The following is a 20,315-nucleotide window of genomic DNA, read 5'->3' on the forward strand; positions in this document are numbered from 1 at the left end:
CCCTCGTGGTAGGTTGAGAAGTAGTTTACGTCGTTACTAGGCAGCGTTAACGGAGCTCCAGACATTAGCAGAAAACCATCTTCGTCTAAAAGAACGCTTCATCTATCCGCATAGTTACACTGTTATAAATGTAACATTTTCACGACAAGTTGGTGAATGTTGATGGAAAAAAAATGGCTGCGTCAAGGTAAACATTTAACTGCTCGGGTAACAAGTAAATCTGTGAATTACCTTTTATAACGCTTGGTAACTAATAAAACATAATTTCCTGTGTTGAAACCAATTTTTAGTGACATTCGGGAGAAACTACGAATGAAACGGCGGGCCTTACAAGATACTTTGGTAAAAAACAAAAACGAAGATGACATTCAGGTAAAGTAATTGAACTTCTAAGGTTAAATGAAGCCTAAACGTCGTACCAGAGTATTTAATATTTTAGCTCGTGCATGCATACTTAATTCTGTCAGTCCAATATGAAGCGTCACTTTTAACAAGCCTGAACATGACCCGAGGGAAGAAAGGAAGGAAGGAAGGAAAGAAGGAGATGTTACAGCACAGAAACAGGAGCTGCTAACGCTCTGATAAAACTAACTGTACTCGATAGGCTCTGGTTCCGTCTGCCAAGTTCAATGTGGACAACCAACCGACTGCAATGAAGGTTGGTTTGTGTGTTGTAGCTTAGCTTTTAGGCTGTTGCTGCTCTCCTGTGTGTGCTGCTGGTTCTTAAACACCAACTTCCCTTCATCCTAAGCCTTCCCGCAGCTTTAGTGGCTAATAGCAGCGTGGATGTGGGCTCTGTATTTCCGCCTGCTCTAAAACTGCGTGGTTGTCTTCCACTAGGAAGCTGAGGGCAGCGATGAGGACCCAGGAGAGAGTCTGAGACGCACACTGAGAGCCCAGAGAGAGAAGAGGAAGACAAAGGTGCAACCCAGTTGTCTGGAAATTTTTAAAAATGTTGGCTCAGTTTTACTCCCATTATGCCTAATATCACTGGTGGCTCTTGTTGATTAGTTGCTGCTGGAACAGCCTTTCGTCCAAGATGAGGATGTTGGGGAAGTTTCCCCCACTCAGTACAACAGTCCAAATGAGGGACCATCTAGTAGGGTAGATGATTCTGTGGTTTCTACAAGACCTCCAACTGGTTCTCAGAGAGGTTTGTGTCTACCCCTTTGAACCTTTTCCGTTTTTGTCACATAACAACCTCTCATTTTTATGCATTTTTATTTGTATCTACTGTAACAGACAAACACAAAGTGGTATCTAACTGTGAAGTGCCATTCCACGCTGGCTTTATTTATGGAGCTCTTTAAACTCCCACAGGACCAAATGCTGTACACAGAATAAAGGAAACAGCAGTCATATAATGCAATAACAAGCCAATAATAAAGTTGATATGACCAAAAGAAAATCAATAAAGCAACCCTATATTAATAAAATAACAACAAAATAAAAAAAAATTAAAATAGGAAAGAAAAACTTAAAGAACAACAATTTTTAAAATGAGTCCTAAACTATACAGATAGCAGGAAGGCTAGAAAACTTTTGTGTGCCAGACAAAAAGCAATATTTGCAACTTCCATTATAGGGAAGAACACAACCAGAGCTGTATGGATCTGTAGCTTCCAAACCTCTCAGCCTTTGACTCAAAAGGCAAGTGTGAACATTTGACCCTGTGAGTTGAGTATGCTTCTCAGCAAATTAAACAGGGGAACAATGACAACAGAAATTACACCAGCAGCCAATATGTTGATTTTTAGCCATTTGTAAATATAAAAATCCCCTACCATTGCCTAAACCGTCATCTGAAAATCTGTAAATTCAGTCCGACAGAGCGTAGCTACTTTTTATAGGATGGGGGGAGAAAACAGATGAACACAAATGCATACCAGAGTTTCCCTGATATTTATTTTTCTTGAAAAAGAAAAAAGTTTGAAAATCATTTATGCATTTTTCTTAACTTCACAGTTATACATAACTTTGAGTTAGCCTATTCCATAAAATAAAAAATAAAAAATAATAATAAATTGATTGTGGATATAATGTGACAAAAGTTGAAATAGTTAAGGAAGGCAAGACTTTCTATACAGTCTAATGTTAATTTGAACAATGCATTTACAATCTATCGCTTACTTTATTTATAGTGTCACATTGTCCTGACTCCTGTTTCTTGTAGGCGTCTCTGTAAAATCTGAGCAGCCCTCCAGCTCTCTGCATTTAGACACCTTTGTGACGCGCCATTTGCAAGAGAAGTTGAGAGCAGCGAGGGTAAATTTCAGTTTCTCTTTTTCCATTTTACATGAGTAAGACTATCACCACTCATATGCCTGTCAGTCTGAGTGCCACTGTATGTACGCTGCGTTGCAGTCTAAAGGAGAGAGCCTTCAGCAGCAGGAAACCTCAAAGGATTCTAGTGAGCCGGTCAGTCGACTCCAGCGGCTCAAAGACAGAGACACCATAACAAGATTCGATAGAGAGGTGATTTGAAAGACATCTGACTGAGCACGTGTAATAAAGTACAGCAGTAGAAGTAACTTTCCAGTGTTTACTAGGCTGATCCAGTGAGTTCAGGAAGACATGACGACCCCCTGACCCTTCGCTCCAGAGTCAAGTTTCAAGAGCAGGCTAGAAGAGTAAGCTGCATACTGACGTTAATATTTCTCTTAAAACTAATATTGCTGTTCACATGCTGCTTTTTTTTTTGGTACCTTTCCAAATCAAGGTAGAAAAAGACTTCCCAACTACTGAAGAAGCATACAATTTCTTTACATTTAACTATGAGCCCGACCAGCCAAGTAAGCCAGAGAGTAAGAGCAAGATGAGACAAAAACAGAGAGACGGAGTTGAGGAGGACGACAGAGATGAAAACGGACAAGAGGAAGCTGAGGTGGAAGAGGAGGATGAAGCAGAGGAAGATAATCAAGACCAAAATGAGTTCCAGGTAACATTTGGTGTGAGATGGGGTGAAGACTGGATTCTGTAAGTGTGTGAGGGGACCGGACGGGTCAGACTCAAACCAACATGTTTGAGTTTTGTAAGGGCCGATCTGGATGCAGGCTGAACTGACAACCGCCTCTACTTTTAACACATGTTTCTGGCAGCCAGTGAAAAACAGAGACTGGGACGGGGCGACAGATGGGAGCCGACTGTTTTTCTTTTTATTCATAACTGTGCAACTAAGTCTGTCGCAGTAAGAAATTAATCAATTGATGAATTAAATGATGAATTTAAATGAGCTTTAAATATTTTTTTGATGGGCAATTTTGTTCACACAGACTTCATAATCTATTTATGGTTTGGGTTTGTGTGTGTTTTTTTTTATTATTTTGTTTTCATTTATTGTTTTTGGTTGTTTTGTTCGTTTTTAAGTCCATTAGTCTTTGAGATGCCATTATCAATATATTACTTGAAAATGATCTCAAAATGCAACCATTTTCAATAATCATCCCTGTAATTATCAAAATAAATACAGGGATAATCTACCATCCAGTAATATTTGTTGTTGTGACAGGCCTATTATGAACAGAAATACAAAATGGCAACACCCCCAAAAAAAATTTGTTTTGTGAATGTAGCATAGAAAACTGTGGAAACTTTTAGGAAATATCAAAGCACTGTATTACGCTGGAAACTAGTGAGTGACTGACTCTTGTTTTACACCTTGCCCAAGAGTGAAGAAGCTCCTCTGGTGCGAAATGAAGACAACTTATTCGTCATTGACCATTTGCCTCAAGACTTTGTGGAAGTGAGGAAAGCGGAGTACGTTGGTTTCAAAAAGCGCGTCCAACGAGACTGTGAACTCCTGTTTACTCCGAGCTTTCGAGCAGGTAGCGCACGTTTTAGCAGTTACCCCTTCGACTCACAAGTGTTGGTCTGACTGGAATTGTGCAAAAATCTTTACAGTCCCAACCTCCGTCAAGCTGCCTGAAAACACGATGCCCCGCTTTCTGGAGGACGAGGGCCTCTACGTGGGACAACGGCCTGCCGTATCTTTGACCAACAAAAACATTTCAGAGAATCGAATTTTGAAAATGGCTGAGGTATCATCAGCTAATCTACTAAACTGTTCATATAAAGAACTGTATTCAAGTTTAGATTAATGCTTGTCTTTTTTTTTTTTTTTTACTTTCTTTGAAGGGAAGCAAATGGTTTGGAGACGATGGGAAGATTCTTGCTCTGCCTGACCCCATAAAGGAATCGTCCACAAGGCCGCCTCTTTTCCACATGGATGAAGAGCTGGATCCTGCTCTGCAAACTGTATACAGGAAGGTCAGACACTCCTTCACAGCCAATCCATCCATCCAAGAAATATGTTGATCAGCAGAATCTGATGTTGATAGTAATGCTGAGCATGGGGAGCGACTTTTCTAGCATTTTTATAGTTTTTCCAGGATGTTGGGATGTTTTTTTTGTGACTGTTGTGGCCTGTTATTGCTCATTTTGTGGCAACTTTTTCAAAAAGTTCTAGTCAAAGTATAGAATTTTCCTATGCTGTATTTTTGCCTTAACCAAATTCAACTGAATGCATTTGGACACATACATGAGCACTGCAACACAGACGTTATCGCTGGGGGAAATTATCCAGGAGAAATCCCTCTGCTAGTGAAGGCTGCAAGTTGTAAACCAGCAGGATCCGAAGGATGTGATATTGACATCTGTGCTCATAAATTGCACAAAAGATGTTCTGAAACAACTTAAATCTATCAATCTATGAAATTTTCTCAAAACGATTGTGTAGAAACCAAACACACATCCTTCAGGACAGTGGATGATGGGTAATTGTGTCTTTTATTTATGTCCTAGGCTATGAAGTCCCAGTATGCAAATCTGTACATTGCTGGTGCCACAGACCCTGAGGGAGACTACCAGCTTGACGTTGACGTCTCCGGGCTGATCTTCTCCCATCATCCTCTCTTTAGCCGCGAACACGTCCTGGCATCGCGGCTGGCTCAGCTGTACGATCAGTACCTCAGCAGGCAACAGAATAATCTCACAGGGCACCTTACAGAGAAGGTAAACTCTAGTGGATTAAAGCAGTCCTCGCACCAACCCGATTTTGCTTCTATTGTTTCAATATGCTTTGTTGCAGTATTCATATAGTCTGGTATCTTTTTGTGTTGGTTCTGCTGTAGTTGAACGGCCTGAGGAAAGCTCTGCGGAACATGATGAGGATCCATGGTGAGCAGGGCTCCTCCGAGGCCTTGCAGCACAGGATTTCTGAGTACAGTCTAGAAGTGAGGTGAGGTCTCTGTTCGGTAGCAGGCACAACAGTGCTGGCTACGTAACAAACCAGTTTTCCTATGCGTCCACAACAGGAACACTCGGCAGCTGCGCGACTTGGAGCAGGAGAAAGACAGGACTCTGCTGAGGAGCATCATTAAAGTGTGGAAGGAGATCAAGTCCCTGAGAGAGTTTCAGAAATATACCAATACACCTTTTAAGCTCTTTCTCAGAAGGTACCTACTTAATTCATAGACTTCTCAACAGAAACATCACTAGTTAATCTTTAAATTTCTCCCTGATGTTGCTTCACTGTGAAAATGATCCCACTCCTTCAATAATTTCCTCATTATAACCGCAAACCTCATGGATTTCATATGAAGGACCAACACAAAGTGCAGGATAACAGTGAGTTGGAAGGGAAATGACACGTGGTTTTCAACATTTTCAGGGTTTCTGGAGGTTTCAGGAAGTAGAATTTTAAGGTTTTTAAGACATTTTTAATGCCAACTTGAATGAAATTTAAGACTTGAAAAAACTATTAATATATTGGGGATCCCGGCGTATTAGACTGCATATGGATTTCTACAGCCTTGACCTGTGTACTGCCAAGCTTAAAAGTTTTTTGTTTATTTTTTCAGAGAGTGCATTTGGCCTCGCTAGATGTGGCAATAATGATTGCCGTCCTGCTAACTGGCCAAAACGTTGCAATTACCCATGATAGACACAGAAAAGCTAGCTAGCTAGATAGCAAGGGTATGTTAGCAACTAGTTATCGCTAGCTTCAACAACCTCAAGTCACAAAATTCAAGATATCCGCATGACAGTCCCATAAGGAAAAAGCAACCAAAAATAATAATACCTTTAAACTAATTTTAGGTACTATAATTTTAGATGCATTTAAGACTTTTTAAGAATGCGCAGACACCCTAATTTTAAAATTAAAAAGATATGGCTCAAAATACAACCCATTGTAACAAGTTACCTTCAGATTCCACCTTATTTTACTAATAAAAAAAGTGAATTTTTTTTATTAGTAAAAAAATTCACTTTTCAGATTTTTTTGTTGTTTTCTAATCTTATGCATCATTTTCATTTTACTTTGCATTGTTCTATTAAGATCCGAGTAAAATTAATTACAGTTTGTGATCTTAACATGAGCAAATGCAAATACAACTACTTGTACTTATCTGCTTCTTATCAGAGCTTTGTTTTCATTTGTATCACATTTCCTTTTTTTATGTCACTGCTTCAGGGAGAACGTTGATCGGGCTTTGGACGAGTGGGAGTATGAAGGCGAAATCCTGAAAGAAGTTTTGGAGCTGGAAGCAGAAAGTGAAGAGCAGTACCAAAAGAAGCTAGCAGAGTACAACAAGCAACTGGAAGATTGGAAACTCTGGAGGAAGAAGCAGGTGCCTACCAGTCATAGCGCAGTCTGTTTACTTCGTCAGCCTCACATTCATATTCAAGCACCTGTTCTCATATTCACTGTTTGCAGAAAGCCAAGCAAAAAAAGAAGAAAAAGAAAAGCCAAACACAGGACGACACAGAAGAAGAACAAGAAGAAGAAGAAGAACAGGATCAGACTGAGTCAGAGGATCAATTTGAGGAAGACCCCGTGAAACCGGAGGTTCCAGAAAGGCCGGACATTGACTCACTGGAGCGGTGGGTGAGAGAAAAAGCCTCCAGGATTCGTAGGAAACCAGGAGAGGCTATTCTGGTCCCGGAGCTGTGTACATCAGGAGGCGTCACGGCCAGCGATCTCTGTCCCAGGTAGGTACCTTCAAGTAGCAGCTAACAAATCCTCCTGATGCCAGAATATTTGCTAAATGGTGTATTTTGGGTGTCCACTTGTCCTTAAAAAGTCTTAAATTCATGCATCTAAAACAAAGGCCTTTAAATGTCTTAGATTCTTCAAAAAAATTGTGGTTCACAAAGTAAAAATAACTTACAACGGAAGCAATACTAATACGGAACTCAGTGTGATAATTGATACTTAACAGAACCCAATAACATACCATAGAATATATTATTAACATCACCAGCTTACCTGCAACACAAAATAACTCAATTAGAAGAAGCATCGCTACTACACAGCGAATATACACAACCGTCTTAGCAACAGTTGCCGCTGTTACGCTGTGAACACGGTAACAGCGTCATTTATATTTCCTCCCTTTCTGTAAAAGTGCACTGTACTTTTACATGTTTGCTGTAGTTCAGCCTGGTGGAGTTACTCTTTCAGTTATACACTTTTCTTTCTGAACCTGTTGTGCATGGGTCATGGAAAATTATATTGAAGGTCATGGAGAAGTCATGGATTTTTTTTCTAAATACCAGAGGGAGCCCTATGTTTAGAAATGGTCTTAAAATGTCTTAAATTTGAGTTGGCGAAACCTTCATCAACCCTGTTATTGTTCGCCACGCTGAAAGGTTTTGCATCGTCTTTCAGGGCTGAAGTAGCTCGCAGGGAAGATGTTTCGAGGCGCTCTCTTTTCATCAAGATCCTTTACAACTACAAGGAAGTTTCCAGAACAGACAGTTGCTCCCTGAGCACCGACTTCCGGGTTCACTTTGGACAAATTTTCAATTTGAAGGTGCTCAACTGTCCACAAAGCATTAATCTGCAGGTACAGTAAAACTCTTCTGCCCGTTCCTGCATATTTCGGTTCACTTACTCGCTGTAGTGTTTCTGTCCTACCCGGTTGTGTTTGTGTACTGTGTCTGAGCAGGTGTTTGAGGAGATTGGGTCATCATACTCCCTGCTGGCTCAGGTGTTTGTTCCTGTACCCGACCCTTCAGTCGTTACAGGCAGAGCCCCTATAGAGGAAATCGAGTTCAGCAGCAACCAGCACGTGATGTTTGATCACGAGGGAGTTGGAAGTGGTACTTGTTTTTGTTTTTTTTTTCCAGATCACTCTACCTTCGACTAAAAATACCCGGAAAGCAAACAGTACTCTGCAAAAGTCTCAACTCAAGTCACTCCTAATTTCTCTTTTTTTCTGCCCCAAATATCATGATTCGTACGAATGCTTGAAATCCTTGAAAATGCTTGCAATTAAATGTTTTCAAGGTTTGGAAAGTGCTTGATATTCAAACTGCACAGTTTTGTTAAAACATTGTTTACAGTTGAAACAAGATATGTAAAGACACTAAAACACACAGGTACATGTTTTTCCTCACCCTCTAAAATTAGATTAGACCAAATTTCTCTTGCTTTAGGTCAGTTAGAATTTCCAAAAATAGGTCAGTTAGAATTTCCAAAAATGATTCCTATTTGCTAAATGCCAGAAAACTCTTTTTTAGAGATTTTTTTGTAACTATTTCAGATCAGTCACACGTGTAGCATGTGTGCAAGCAAGACATTTCAAAACATAAAAATAAGAATACTAATCCACAATATTATTAATAACATTAATAAATGATATAAAACGGTGATTAGAAGCTGTCTTCTGTAGTTCATTCTTTAGCTCAAGTGTGGTGCTGTAGAAGTTCGAAAGTATACGAATCCTGAAATTTAGACTTCTCTGCTCGAAACGAGATATGAAAAATGTGTTTTTGTGATTTACTTTTCTGTTAATCTTGTAAAGTTCTGTGTCAACCACAGCTGTAAACAAACACTAATGTAGTGATAATAAGATGCGAAAGTAGAAATAAAAGTTAGTTAAAATAAAAATAAAACTTGGCTGTTTAAAAAGAATGCAAAGAAATTCTTGATTCATCAGGAGCAAAACTTCAAAGGCATGAAGGAGTGCCGGCGCATCCTCACTGACCCTCTTTCTTTGTCCGTGTCCTCAGATGTGCCGCTCTCCTTTGAGTCCGATGGCAGCAACAAGCTGACACTGCTGACGTCCGGGAAGCTGTCTTGCTGCGTGTCATGGGGCATCGGGGAAGAAGGCGTCCCGCTCGCACCGCCTCTTTCTCAGCATCCTGGTGGCACACACAGGTACTCACTGTCACAGCGGGACGATTTGCATTGTAAGCAAAGCGGCTCCCGACCTGGCGCCCATGAAACCAACACTGCAGATCTAAGAGCGGCTCAGATGGTGTAAGGTTAAATTCCTACTACACAGATAATGAAAACGTGTCTGCTAAAAGCAAGGACAAATACATTTGCTCGTATTTGTACGTGTAGCAAATGCTTCCAGAATATTTGTAAAATCTAGTTGAATTATTTTTGCAGAGAAACTGCTCATAAAGTTCTGTAAACATGTTAAATGTGTAGAAAACTGAGGGAAGAACTACAGCGTTTATAGATCCTCTATGGTCACGGTTTTAAACTGGACCTGTGGCACCCTCAGAAAATGTTTTATAGGGGTGGCCAGGAAAGGCCAGAAAAATTTTTAGGTGAGTACAACTAAAAAATAATTTAAAAAAACCACACATATAATTGTATTTATTTATTGGACTTTACGTGTACATCTTCACTGAAGACAATGGCCCTGTAAGCCTTTCTATTACATGAACATGGCAAGAGGGGGCCATAGCCTCTCTTTGCCCCCCGTTTGGAGTGCCACTGCTTGTGCTACCAGTTAATCTTCCAAAGCATCATCACTCTGCATTTAGTAAAGGATAATCCATCTCTGATTTAATAAGTCTGTATTACTGATCTCTAAAAAAATCGGATTTTGTTGGTCCTGATGCCAGCAAACTTGTGAAATATTCTTTTACCACACAGCCTAATCCAAAACCACCTTTAATGTTGTGCCGTTTCAAAATTTGTTGAAACAGCACAAAAAAAAATAAAAAATTCAGATGTTGAGTTGGGAGGTGTTAGGGTACAAACAAGATGGCAAGAAACCATACAGCCTGCAAACAAAACTAGTGAAATTCCATAATCACACCTCACATCTCACTCCTAGACAGAAAAAATCTCACCCCTAGACTTTTTCCCATACATCAACAATTGTGTATTTCTGCCTCTTAGAGGGCTAGGCCATCTGGATGCCGTCTCGTACATCGGGGCGTCTGGATTGTATGACATGAAAAAGATCGGTGAGTGGGCTGTACAGTCGCGGCTGGACCCCAACGATCCCAAGAACACCTCCATCATGCACCTGCTGAAAGTGCGTAACACAGAATATTGTCTTCCTGGATTTCCCCAAAATAAAGTCAAAACTCCGGATAAGAGCAGCCGCCGTGTCTTCACAGGTGGCGAGCAGCGGCGAAGTGACCGCTCCCGACTACTTTCGCCTTGAACACCTGCAGGAGGAGTTCAACTTCGTAAGCGATGAGGAGATGGAGAGTTCCAAGAGGTTCCGCCTGCTCAGGCTGAGGAACCAGGAGGCGCCCGAGTTTCGCAATTACAAATTCGTTCCTCTTCTGGAAAGGGAGGTCTCTGACAAGGTTTTCCAGGTCAGCCTTCCGATGCCGTACTCCGTCAAGGAATATTGTGAAAAGTTTGTGAGCTGTAATAGCTGTTCTTCTTTCCCTTTGGTTTGAATGAGTTTAGGATTATGAAAAAAGATTGAAAGACGGGGAGACGATTGACACCAGGCAACATCTGAATCCTCACAGAGCCGTTGTGGCCAAATACCTTCAGCAGGTGTCTAAGTGCTTTTTTTTAAATGTGGAAACAGATCTATCTTTGTTTTCTGTGCCGTTGAACGAGCCGTGTTGCTGCTGCCGTTGCCTCACAGATACGAGAATCGGTCATCAACAGATTTATTCTCACCAAGCATCACTACCAGCTGTCCGACCTGGTGATCGAAGAAGAGATACCAAGCATTGGGTGAATATAAAACCAGACAATTTTCCTCTCCTCTTGCAAAGTTCACTCTCTTTTTTACTGTTTATTCTAAGAATGTTCTAAGAAGTGAGATTAATTTGTTGCTACCACAAAATACCAATACAAACAATTAGTTTGACGGTCTTAGAAATGTGTTATGATCAGATTTATACAAAACTTTATAACTAAGTATGCATAAAAAGTCCCCAAAATAAGTTCATTTTTCATTCCAGTTGCTCTAAAAAAAATCTAGAAAACCTTTAATTTATAGGGTGAATTGAGAAATGTTTTTTTGCAAACTCAGGTATTGACACAATTGATATTCCCTTTAAAATTAATGTAACTGAAGCTTTTTTTCACTCATACATTTCTCTTTTTCTAGAAGAGCTTAACTAGTAATCCCTGACATTTGGCTCATAGGGAATAAATAAAATACACGGGGGCTACATTCTTTTTTACAGGGTTTGTATGGGTGCTTGAAAACCTTGAAGATGTTTGAATATCAATGAGGCGTTTTCAAGGTTTGGGAAGTGGATGACTTCTCTATAAAGCCCTTCAAAGTGCTTGATATTCAAACTGCACAGTTTGGTAATAAAGTGTAATCCCTTGATTGTAAGCCTAAATTTGGAAAGCATCATTAATAGCTGAAACCAGATATTTGAAGATAATAAAAATAAATCTTTTTTTTCTCACTATCGGACATTAATTCAAACCAAACTTCTCTGGTAGTTGTAGAATGATCAAAAATGTCAGAAAACATTGCAACATATTTTTACATATTTTTATTTTATTTTTTTTACTTTTTCTGATCAGTCAGGTGTTTAGGGTGTGTGTAAGAGAGATATTTCAAAACATAAAGTTTCCTCATATTTTAGTTTACCATTTTTTGTGCCACCATTGATTTTGTCCAAATTTTTTAAATATTTCCTCACATTGTTTTTTTTGGTTTTTTTTTCCTGCTCTACTACTGCAAAAAAAAAAAAAGATTACTTTACTTCATGACTTTTTACACATTTCCCAACAAAATTGCTTTGTACAATATATAACATGTACGCAGAATAGTGCATCAGTGATATGTTTGCTGTTCTTTTCATATCTGTGACTGGATGTTTAAAATGTGTTTTCTATGTTTATGCTATTCGTTTGCACTTCATTTTTACAGTGGTGCAGGTTCAGGGTATGTTTGGAATGCTTTTCTTTTCGCTTTCCCCCCCATGCCCTGTCTTTGTGTGCTTTTTAGCTGCAAACGCAGGTACCAAAGCTCTAGTGCCTGTAGACCACTGGCAGTGTTCAGTCCTTTTGTAAACTTTCAGATTTTTCCAACGGTTTTGGAAAAAGATAATGTAGAATGACCTCAGTTAAATGAATGGTGCAAAAATGAAACAATTGGCGCTGAAACATTGGCATACATCATCTTATTGCTTATGTGTGATGTTGCTCCTTTCTAATATTTTATACAAGCCAAAATAAATTCATAAGTCATAACAGTTGTATCCTATTACTGCTAACATAATGAGGTGACTAACACATGAACCCTTTTTGAAGTCATTTATATCTGCAGCAAAATGTTTATTTTAAAGTTGTTGCTTAAAATGTCAACAATTAAAATCCAGGATATGTTACGCCACACTCTAGTAAAGGTACAATTTAAGCTTTAACCAATAGAGAACCTTCACCTCAGGAGTCTCTGCCTGTCTCCTTGGTGCACTGGGTTCTGTTAGCAGCCAACAATCCCAGCCATCCATTTTTATTCTCTTCCATAAGATAGTTTAAACGTCTGGTTTTCATACGTCTTGTCTCTTGCTGCCAACAGCATTCTGGGAATTAACCTGTTCAAGCTGGCTGAATCCAAACGGCCACTGAAACCTCAAAGGATAGAAAGGAAAAAAGTCACAGCTCAGAATCTGTCAGACGGGGACATCAAGCTGCTCATTAACGTCATCCGGGCCCACAACATCCCAATCCGCAAACCCCAGAGCAGGTGAGTGCCAGCATCTTTTTTTTTTTTTAATAATCAAGAAGACGTTATGTCGAACTTGTATTTGGATTGTGGAGTTTTTGATGCCTGACAACGTCCCATTTTTTGCTTTCCAGTAAACCGGGACAGTCGTCTCAGAGTGCCGTCCAGGGCAGTGATTGGTACCTCAGCCAGGTACAGGACACCCCAACCCGAACACTGTGACCTATAGCATCAAAATTAAGTATGTACACTCTGTGTAATACAGGTACAAGTAAGGCCGTTTGTGGAAGTGTCCTTCCAGCGCACTGTGCTCCAAACAACCACAGCCGATGGACCAAATCCAAGCTGGAATGAGGAGCTGCAGCTGCCATTTAAGTAACTGACTGCAGACTTTTTGCCTCTCATGATTTGTTATAAGGTTTTATTTTATTAAGTTAAAACATAGATCTCGAATACAGCCGTCCAGTTTGACTCAGCTGTGACAGATTTTTGTCTTGTTCCCATAACCTTCAATGTATTTTATAGGAATGTTCAACTGCATATATTAAAATTCATTTTGTGTTTACATTATTATTTCCTGAATTCTGAGACATTCCTGGACCTCTAACTAGTCAGTCAGTCAGTAAATGGGTGTACCGTTTCAAACGTCTTCTCCTCAGTGCTCCGAATGGAGACTACAGCACTGGGAGTTTGCAGTCTGTCAAAGATGAAGTCTTTATCAACATTTTTGATGAAGTGCTCTATGAAACTGGACCGGTAAAGATCCGTCTACGATTGAAATCACACTTTATGTCCGAAACAGCCGTTTCAAGTTGTAACAACTGTGACTTTGCCGCGCAGGACGACAAATCGAGGGCGACGTCCATACACACGCAGATAGAGAAGCACTGGCTGGGCTCCGTCAAGATCCCCTTCAGCACCATTTACTCTCAGTCAAAGGTAAAGGCTCTACTGCGTTGTTTGTACAAGCAGACATTTCCCCAAACGAACGTTCCATTTCTCGCTTTGCCCGGCAGATTGACGGTGCGTTCAAAGTGAACACGCCGGCCGTGCTGTTGGGATACAGCAGGGAGCACGGCAACACCAGTGTTTATGATCAGTGGCGGAGCACGCAGGGCGGGACGTTCGTACGGCTCTTCATCACTGTAGAACCTCAGCTGGTTCCTGGAGAGTCCGTCAGAGAGAAGGTAACCCAGTCTCACATTCATTGCTTCCGGGGGTTTTTTTTAGTTTTTTTTTTAGTTTTTTAGTGTCCGTGTCCGCATCGCTGTTTTCGACTTCTTTTGGTTCAAGTTTAGACTAATTTGCAAAATATTTATATGATAAGGATTCTGATTCATCTTTGTCACAATGAATTACAATTAACATTTAAAGTCCCCTGAAACTGTCCATATCTTCAGAGTTGTTAGTTTTACTATTTTCTTCACTGCTTGTACAGTGATAGTATCGATAAATATTAATTTGAAAATATGACTGAGTGTATTACAAATTGTGCTTGTGATGCCATAATGCTGTTTCATTGATATAAATAAATATAAATATATGGCTGTGTTATGTCATCACTGCCATAAAAGATAAATAATAAATAGTTCAGTTTGTTGTTGTCACAGTATTAAAGACAAAATATCGCGATTAAACTTCAGGTCCATATCTGACCACCCGCCCCTACTCAGTTGTGCTTTTTTTTAATTTAAGGGTAACAGTAAATTTGACTGAATGTAAATGCAGGCTACACTTTAAAATATATATCATATATTTTCTTTCCACCTCACATTTATATTCTACTTTGTGTTGGTTAAAATACAACACAGTTACAGTGTGGTTGTAATGTCAGTTTGAAAAGTTTCAAGGTTATAAAAACCTTTCACTATATCTTTACATTTTATATATATGTATATATTATCTTTCCTTTTTATGTATTTATTAGTATTTTTATTCCTTTTTCTTCTAGTTTCAGACTGTTTAGTTAAAAGTAGGTGGTGTCATATCACTTCAGTAATTTGTCCTTATCTTCTTTTATGTTTTGCTCTTCTTTGTGCGGTAGATAAAGGAAGCAGAGGTACCATTCTATTGTTTTCTTTTACCCTATTTTATCCTCATTTGTGCAGACTTGTGCATCAGGTAAAAATGTTTCTAGAAAAACACTCGGTGTTAATCTGAAGTGACTTTAGTTCAACAGTCAGGAGGATGAGCGCTTACTGCAGGCTTCAGAGAAGTTTGAGAAACACGCAGCCGGAGGCTATCCGGACCGACCCTGCATCACCACGGTCATCGACCTCAGCGGAAAGACGATCTTCATCACTCGTTACATCCGACCGCTCAACCCCCCGCAGGAGTTCCTGGATGCGTTTCCTAACAACCCTCAGGAAGCCACGGTCGGTGCGATCATGCTGAACGCTGAGCGATGCCAGGTTTCACTTTTAGTGGACCGGCTGACCTGATACCCTTTCTGTCCCCTCGCAGAGCCTCGTTGCCCGATATGTCTCCCTGATCCCTTCTTTGCCAGATCAGGTTTCCTTCTCTGCAACCTGCGACTTATTGAGCACATGTGACGTGAGTGAAACCTCTGTAAGATGTGGAAACGGTATGAACGCTGTACTTACACATGTATCTTCTTTTTGTTCTCAGCAATTCCTGACTCTACTGGCAGGAGATGAGCAGGAACACGCTGTGTTGTTGTGCAACTACTTTCTTTTTTTGGGAAAGAAAGCGTGGCTCATAATTGGCACAGCCATACCAGAGGTAGGTGAGCGTTACTTGTTAAACCTGAACCTATCGTAGTGGCAGTGCCTCATAAACAAACCTTGAACCGTTGTGCATTTTGCTACAAATACAACTTCAATGTATTTTATTGGGCTTTAGTTAAAATGGAAAGAGTATGGAATAACTGCAAACCTTCCAAGACATGGTCACCCACCGGAAATGATAAATTAATTGGAGAAGTAGCCACAAGTGCCATGTTTTCTTGTTTTTTTTGTGCCAAGTTTAAAGTTGATCAAATATAAAATATGAAGGTGAATCTATTATTCAAAACTAATTTTTTCATTCTTCCATTCCATTTGGGTCTCAACTGTTTCTAAAAACAGCTCAAGTGCTTAAAAAAGAAAACACACGTTTTTTTTTTGGTTTCTGGAAAATGAGCCATTTCAAAACCTCCAAGAGCAGAGAGAACTGTTTGGGAGCACCTTTCAGCCGTGTGGCTTTTTCACAGGGACCAACAGCTTATGTTCTGACCCATGAGCAGAGTGGCTACTTCATCTGGAACCCCAGCAGCGGGCAGTTCTATGAGAAGGGTGACACTTTCTGTCCTCTGCAAACCGTTGGCTGCTTGGTTAATTCTGACAACGTGAGTGAAAAATGAGCAGTTATGTGTGACATGATACAGTCATATTTGATGTCTCCTTCCTCTATAACAAGATTCTTGGGGGTGCTTGCTGTTTAGGTTTGGTTCAACATTCAGGAAAATCCTTCGCCACTACACACTAACTTTGACATCACCAAGGTCAAAATGTGGAAACCGTTTTTCTCCCGCTCCTTCTCCCACCCGGGGCTGTCTAGCGTACAGGTGAATGTAAAACCTTATCTATATACATCTATATTTTCATTTTCTCTAGAGTGCCCATGCATCCCTAAAATGTTTTAAATTCATTTAGAAAATAGTAAGTTGACCTCAAACACATTAATTACAAGTGTTAAATTTTGTTCTAGCAAAACGATTCAGGTAGTTGTTTTTTGACTTGCAGGACTTTTCTGTCAAGCAAAACCTTAAAGTCTTGCACAAGCATCTTCAGTACATTCTGATTAAAGGTGGTTGGTAGTTAGCTGCTAAAATACCCTTGTTAGCTAGTTAGCTATCCTGGCTTAGCGCAAATGTACAAACAGTTGGATAGACAATCTTTATTTTTGCCGCTGGCTCACTTCTGCTGCCAGCATCATTCCCCAGTCATTCCATGTGTTTAGCTTCTTTGGTCTTAAATTTCATCCAAGCTGATATTAAAATGGTCTTAAAGTGTGATTTGCTAAAACCTGCAGATACTTTGTTCTCACTGTTTTTCCTCTCACAGCCGGAGGAGTTAGCGTACCGCCAAACAGACAAAGCAGCTGCAGCTGAGCTTCAGGACAGGTGAGTTACAGGAATAAATGCAGCTCTAAGTTATCGCTGTACCGATCCAGAGTGATCAACTATAAACACTTTTTTTTTTTATTACACTTTAACATTTAATTCTGGATAGAGTTGAGAAGATACTAAAGGAGAAGATTATGGAGTGGCGCCCTCGTCACCCAACTCGCTGGAACCGGTACTGCACCACCACCCTGAAACAGTTTCTGCCCAAACTTGAGCAGAGTCGTGGTCAGGATGTAGCGGAGGGCCACCGTGTCGAGCTGCAGAACCTCCTCGGAGACTACAGGGTGAGTTGGAAAAATTTCAATAAAAGGACAGTGTGCAATAATTTGCAGTTAACATTGCTTCCTAATTTTTGAGTCATATCTTCAATGTTCTGTGGAAACTGGCAGCAGATGTCACTTTATTTGGAGAAAGTTATCTAAAACTGACTGCGGATCCCCATGTTTTCAGATCTCAGGATTCCCGCTCCATCTGCCGTTTTCTGAGGTCGGACCCATCATAGAGGCAGTTCACAGCACTGGGGTTCACAATATTCACTCATCCAATGTGGAGTTTGCGCTGGCCGTGTACATACAACCTTATCCCAACAACGTGCCGTCTGTGTGGGTGTACCTCGCCTCGCTTGTCCGCACATGACAAAAACTGAACAATGCACTTGTTTCACTGTTGCTTTTTTTTTTTTTTTTTTAGAAAATGTATGACTTTTTACCTAATTATTGTGCATCTGTCAACATGGTATAAATATCTGGTGTACAGTGCTTAAGAAATATTTATATGCCTTGAATTGGAATAGCAGTAAAAAGGAGCACTACAGATAATACAGTAGGAAAACGCATTTGAAAATAAAATGTTTTTTTGAACACACATAGACTGCAGTGCCTAAACTTTTATTACCAGTTGACAATTTCAACAGATCTCATGCAAGACTGTAGAACCAGAAAGTAAATCCTGCTGCAGAATGGTAAAGCAGTTATGTACACAACAGAGCCCTCCAACATGGCGGTGATCATCTCATATTAACATTTGTTCTTTTTTAGCCACTGGAGTGCATAAAGAAACGGGGAAAAAGAGCAAAAGCCTTTACAGGAAAGCTGAAAGGGCAGAATGGAAAAGATCATAACCATAACCAAAACATATGGCAACATCATGTGCCTGTTCCTATGTCTTTGCTGCCTGGATCCAAAATCATACTTTTTGTGTTTATCCTGTAGATCAATTCAGAAGGTGCCCGATTCTGAAAAATATCAGAACTCAGGCCCTCAGTAACGTAAACATGTTCTGCACCAGCATCAACTGCAAAGGGATGGATGAAGGGTGGTGGTTGGTAAAAGTTGTATGCACAAATATTAGGGAACAGTCAGCTTCTATCTACAAAAAAAACAATTGTGTAAAAATGTTCTGTCTCACTTTTCCAAAGCCAAAGGAACCAACAAGTACTCTTTCGCCCCGTTATTTATTCTTTCTAAACGGTTATCTCCACTAAATAAGTAGGGAAACAGCGGGAGCAAAAATTACAGTTTCATCAAGAAACACTTTTTAAGTGACAAAATACAGCAAATGGTATTTCCCAGGATAAAGTGCAACAATAGGGAGACGTGACATTTTTAGGGGAGCGTTGGCAGGCGGGAATCACTCTCCGGAGCGGCAGCAGGCTCGGAAACCACACTGCAGGTTCTGGCAACCGCTGGCTGTGTCTGCATGAGGACCTGCAGAGAACAGTCACATGTCGATTACTTACTGATAAACACATCAGGACAAGAATAAACAAATACTGTGCTACAAAAAAAAAAATTATTAGGGACGCAAGCAATCGACTTACAATTAATTAATGATTAATGGTTTATTAGATTAAAATCAATTCCAATTGATTAATAGCGCCCACTTAAGACCTTTTTTAGTGTCGTTTGGCAGCAGTCCAGAAGAGGGCACCACTGGTCACCCTTAAGTGGAATCAGTTGATACAGAACCAAAGAAGGCGGTAGCATACCAGAATGGGAAAGAAAATCTCGAAAATTTTACAGACAAACTTGAAAAATTCTGAGTTTTAAAAGTTAGTTGAAAAATGTCAACTTTTGAAAGTCAGAAATTTCCAAGTTTTTTTTTTTCCTAGAAAATGTCTGGGATTAATCTCAAAATGTCAAGACTTTTGGGTGTAAATTTACTATTTTTTCCCATCTACAATGACACCAATACGCTGTTGTGCCTGTTCTGTTACATTTAATTGACTTTTTTGAGGGGAGGGGGGTAATTTGGTATATTATGAAAAACCTAGCCCTTTATGATGTTATGGAAAGACGATCAACCTTCTTGACAAGGGAAAACTCAGGTTTTTAAGAAAATAGCTACATATCAATTAATTGTTGGTCTATTGATTAGATCAATCAGCTTTAGATCAAGTCATTAATGGATGACTTGCATCACTAATATTTATACACTTTGAACTTGTAACATCTCATCTCATGACAGGAGGCCTGTGTGGCTGACACTAGCATAATTCATACTTACTTGTCTGTAAGAGCTACTGCATACCTTTATAGGTCTACTGGCAAATCATTTACAGTCATCATAAAAAATACTACACTATAACACAGACAAAGGTCTTCATCAAGGCACTTCCTAGATCATACAAACATGAAGAATTTTGTGGGAGGCAGAAGTGTAAAACAACCTCTGTCACGTTGGCTTGTGTTACCGTTAATGTTGTCGCAGTAATAGAAGTGTTCATCATTGAGGGAAGGACAGGCTGACACCAGCTCCTGCAGCCCCACCTCAGTGATGAAGAGGCAGCCAGACAAGTTGAGATGTTCCAGGACAGGAAGCCCTCCACGCTGAGATAATGCCCTGAAATACAAGAGGGGGATGCCACCTTGTTGAAGGTAAAGAATAATGCAGACTCAGAGCTCAGGCAAATACATGGACATGGATAATCCAGACTTACACCAATAGGAGCTGCGCTGCTCATTATTGCCACTGATTAACAATATTTCATTAGCAAATTTATTATTTAGGACTGATGAGTCAGGGTTCTTACACATTCATCTTAGGTTTTTTTTTATTATTATTACTTACATGTCAATACAATATAACTATTAACAATGCTTGACCTACTTCTTTAGGTTCCACAATAATATTATTGTCAAATTTTCACACTGGATTTGGTTCATTAGCCGTTTTAATCTACAAATTTTGGTCTTGACAAATAAGGAATTGACTCTTTAAAGCAAAGTTTCTGAAACCTGCCTTAAAGATTTCACAACAAATGTTGCCTTCATTTTGTTTAGCAA

At 39.8% G+C, this 20,315-nt stretch overlaps 2 protein-coding genes across 7 annotated transcripts in view; one reads left to right on the forward strand and one right to left on the reverse strand.

Moving 5' to 3' along the window:
- On the forward strand, positions 1-18,411 carry cc2d2a (coiled-coil and C2 domain containing 2A). Of its 5 annotated transcripts, XM_017304421.1 has the most exons (40): positions 1-187; positions 291-372; positions 605-658; positions 841-921; positions 1,012-1,153; positions 2,174-2,265; positions 2,365-2,475; positions 2,550-2,630; positions 2,720-2,938; positions 3,668-3,824; positions 3,901-4,037; positions 4,135-4,266; positions 4,801-5,010; positions 5,130-5,236; positions 5,313-5,453; positions 6,473-6,629; positions 6,716-6,990; positions 7,670-7,847; positions 7,950-8,103; positions 9,016-9,163; positions 10,145-10,283; positions 10,369-10,572; positions 10,670-10,762; positions 10,857-10,948; positions 12,108-12,122; positions 12,759-12,926; positions 13,040-13,097; positions 13,171-13,280; positions 13,565-13,661; positions 13,746-13,844; positions 13,922-14,092; positions 14,950-14,964; positions 15,077-15,280; positions 15,369-15,458; positions 15,534-15,647; positions 16,117-16,251; positions 16,348-16,470; positions 16,970-17,028; positions 17,138-17,315; positions 17,482-18,411. In XM_017304421.1, the coding sequence occupies exons 1-40, from the start codon at positions 174-176 to the stop codon at positions 17,665-17,667; spliced, it is 5,022 nt and encodes a 1,673-aa protein (XP_017159910.1). In that variant the 5' UTR covers positions 1-173; the 3' UTR covers positions 17,668-18,411. The 5 variants fall into 5 exon arrangements, with proteins under 5 accessions (XP_017159910.1, XP_017159912.1, XP_017159911.1 ...); XM_017304423.1 differs by lacking the exon at positions 14,950-14,964; XM_017304422.1 differs by lacking the exon at positions 12,108-12,122.
- The window catches only part of fbxl5 (F-box and leucine-rich repeat protein 5), a 10,228-nt gene continuing 7,815 nt past the window's right edge, over positions 17,903-20,315 (reverse strand). For both annotated transcript variants that reach the window (XM_008407522.1, XM_008407523.2), the window contains 2 exons: positions 19,724-19,872; positions 17,903-18,737 (listed from right to left, as the gene is read on the reverse strand). In XM_008407522.1, coding sequence (XP_008405744.1) covers positions 18,661-18,737; positions 19,724-19,872 — 226 coding nt within the window. In that variant the 3' untranslated portion in view covers positions 17,903-18,660. The remainder of the gene's footprint in view (positions 18,738-19,723; positions 19,873-20,315) is intronic.

This window comes from Poecilia reticulata, linkage group LG4 (genome assembly GCF_000633615.1).
Source record: "Poecilia reticulata strain Guanapo linkage group LG4, Guppy_female_1.0+MT, whole genome shotgun sequence".
Taxonomy (NCBI): domain Eukaryota; kingdom Metazoa; phylum Chordata; class Actinopteri; order Cyprinodontiformes; family Poeciliidae; genus Poecilia; species Poecilia reticulata.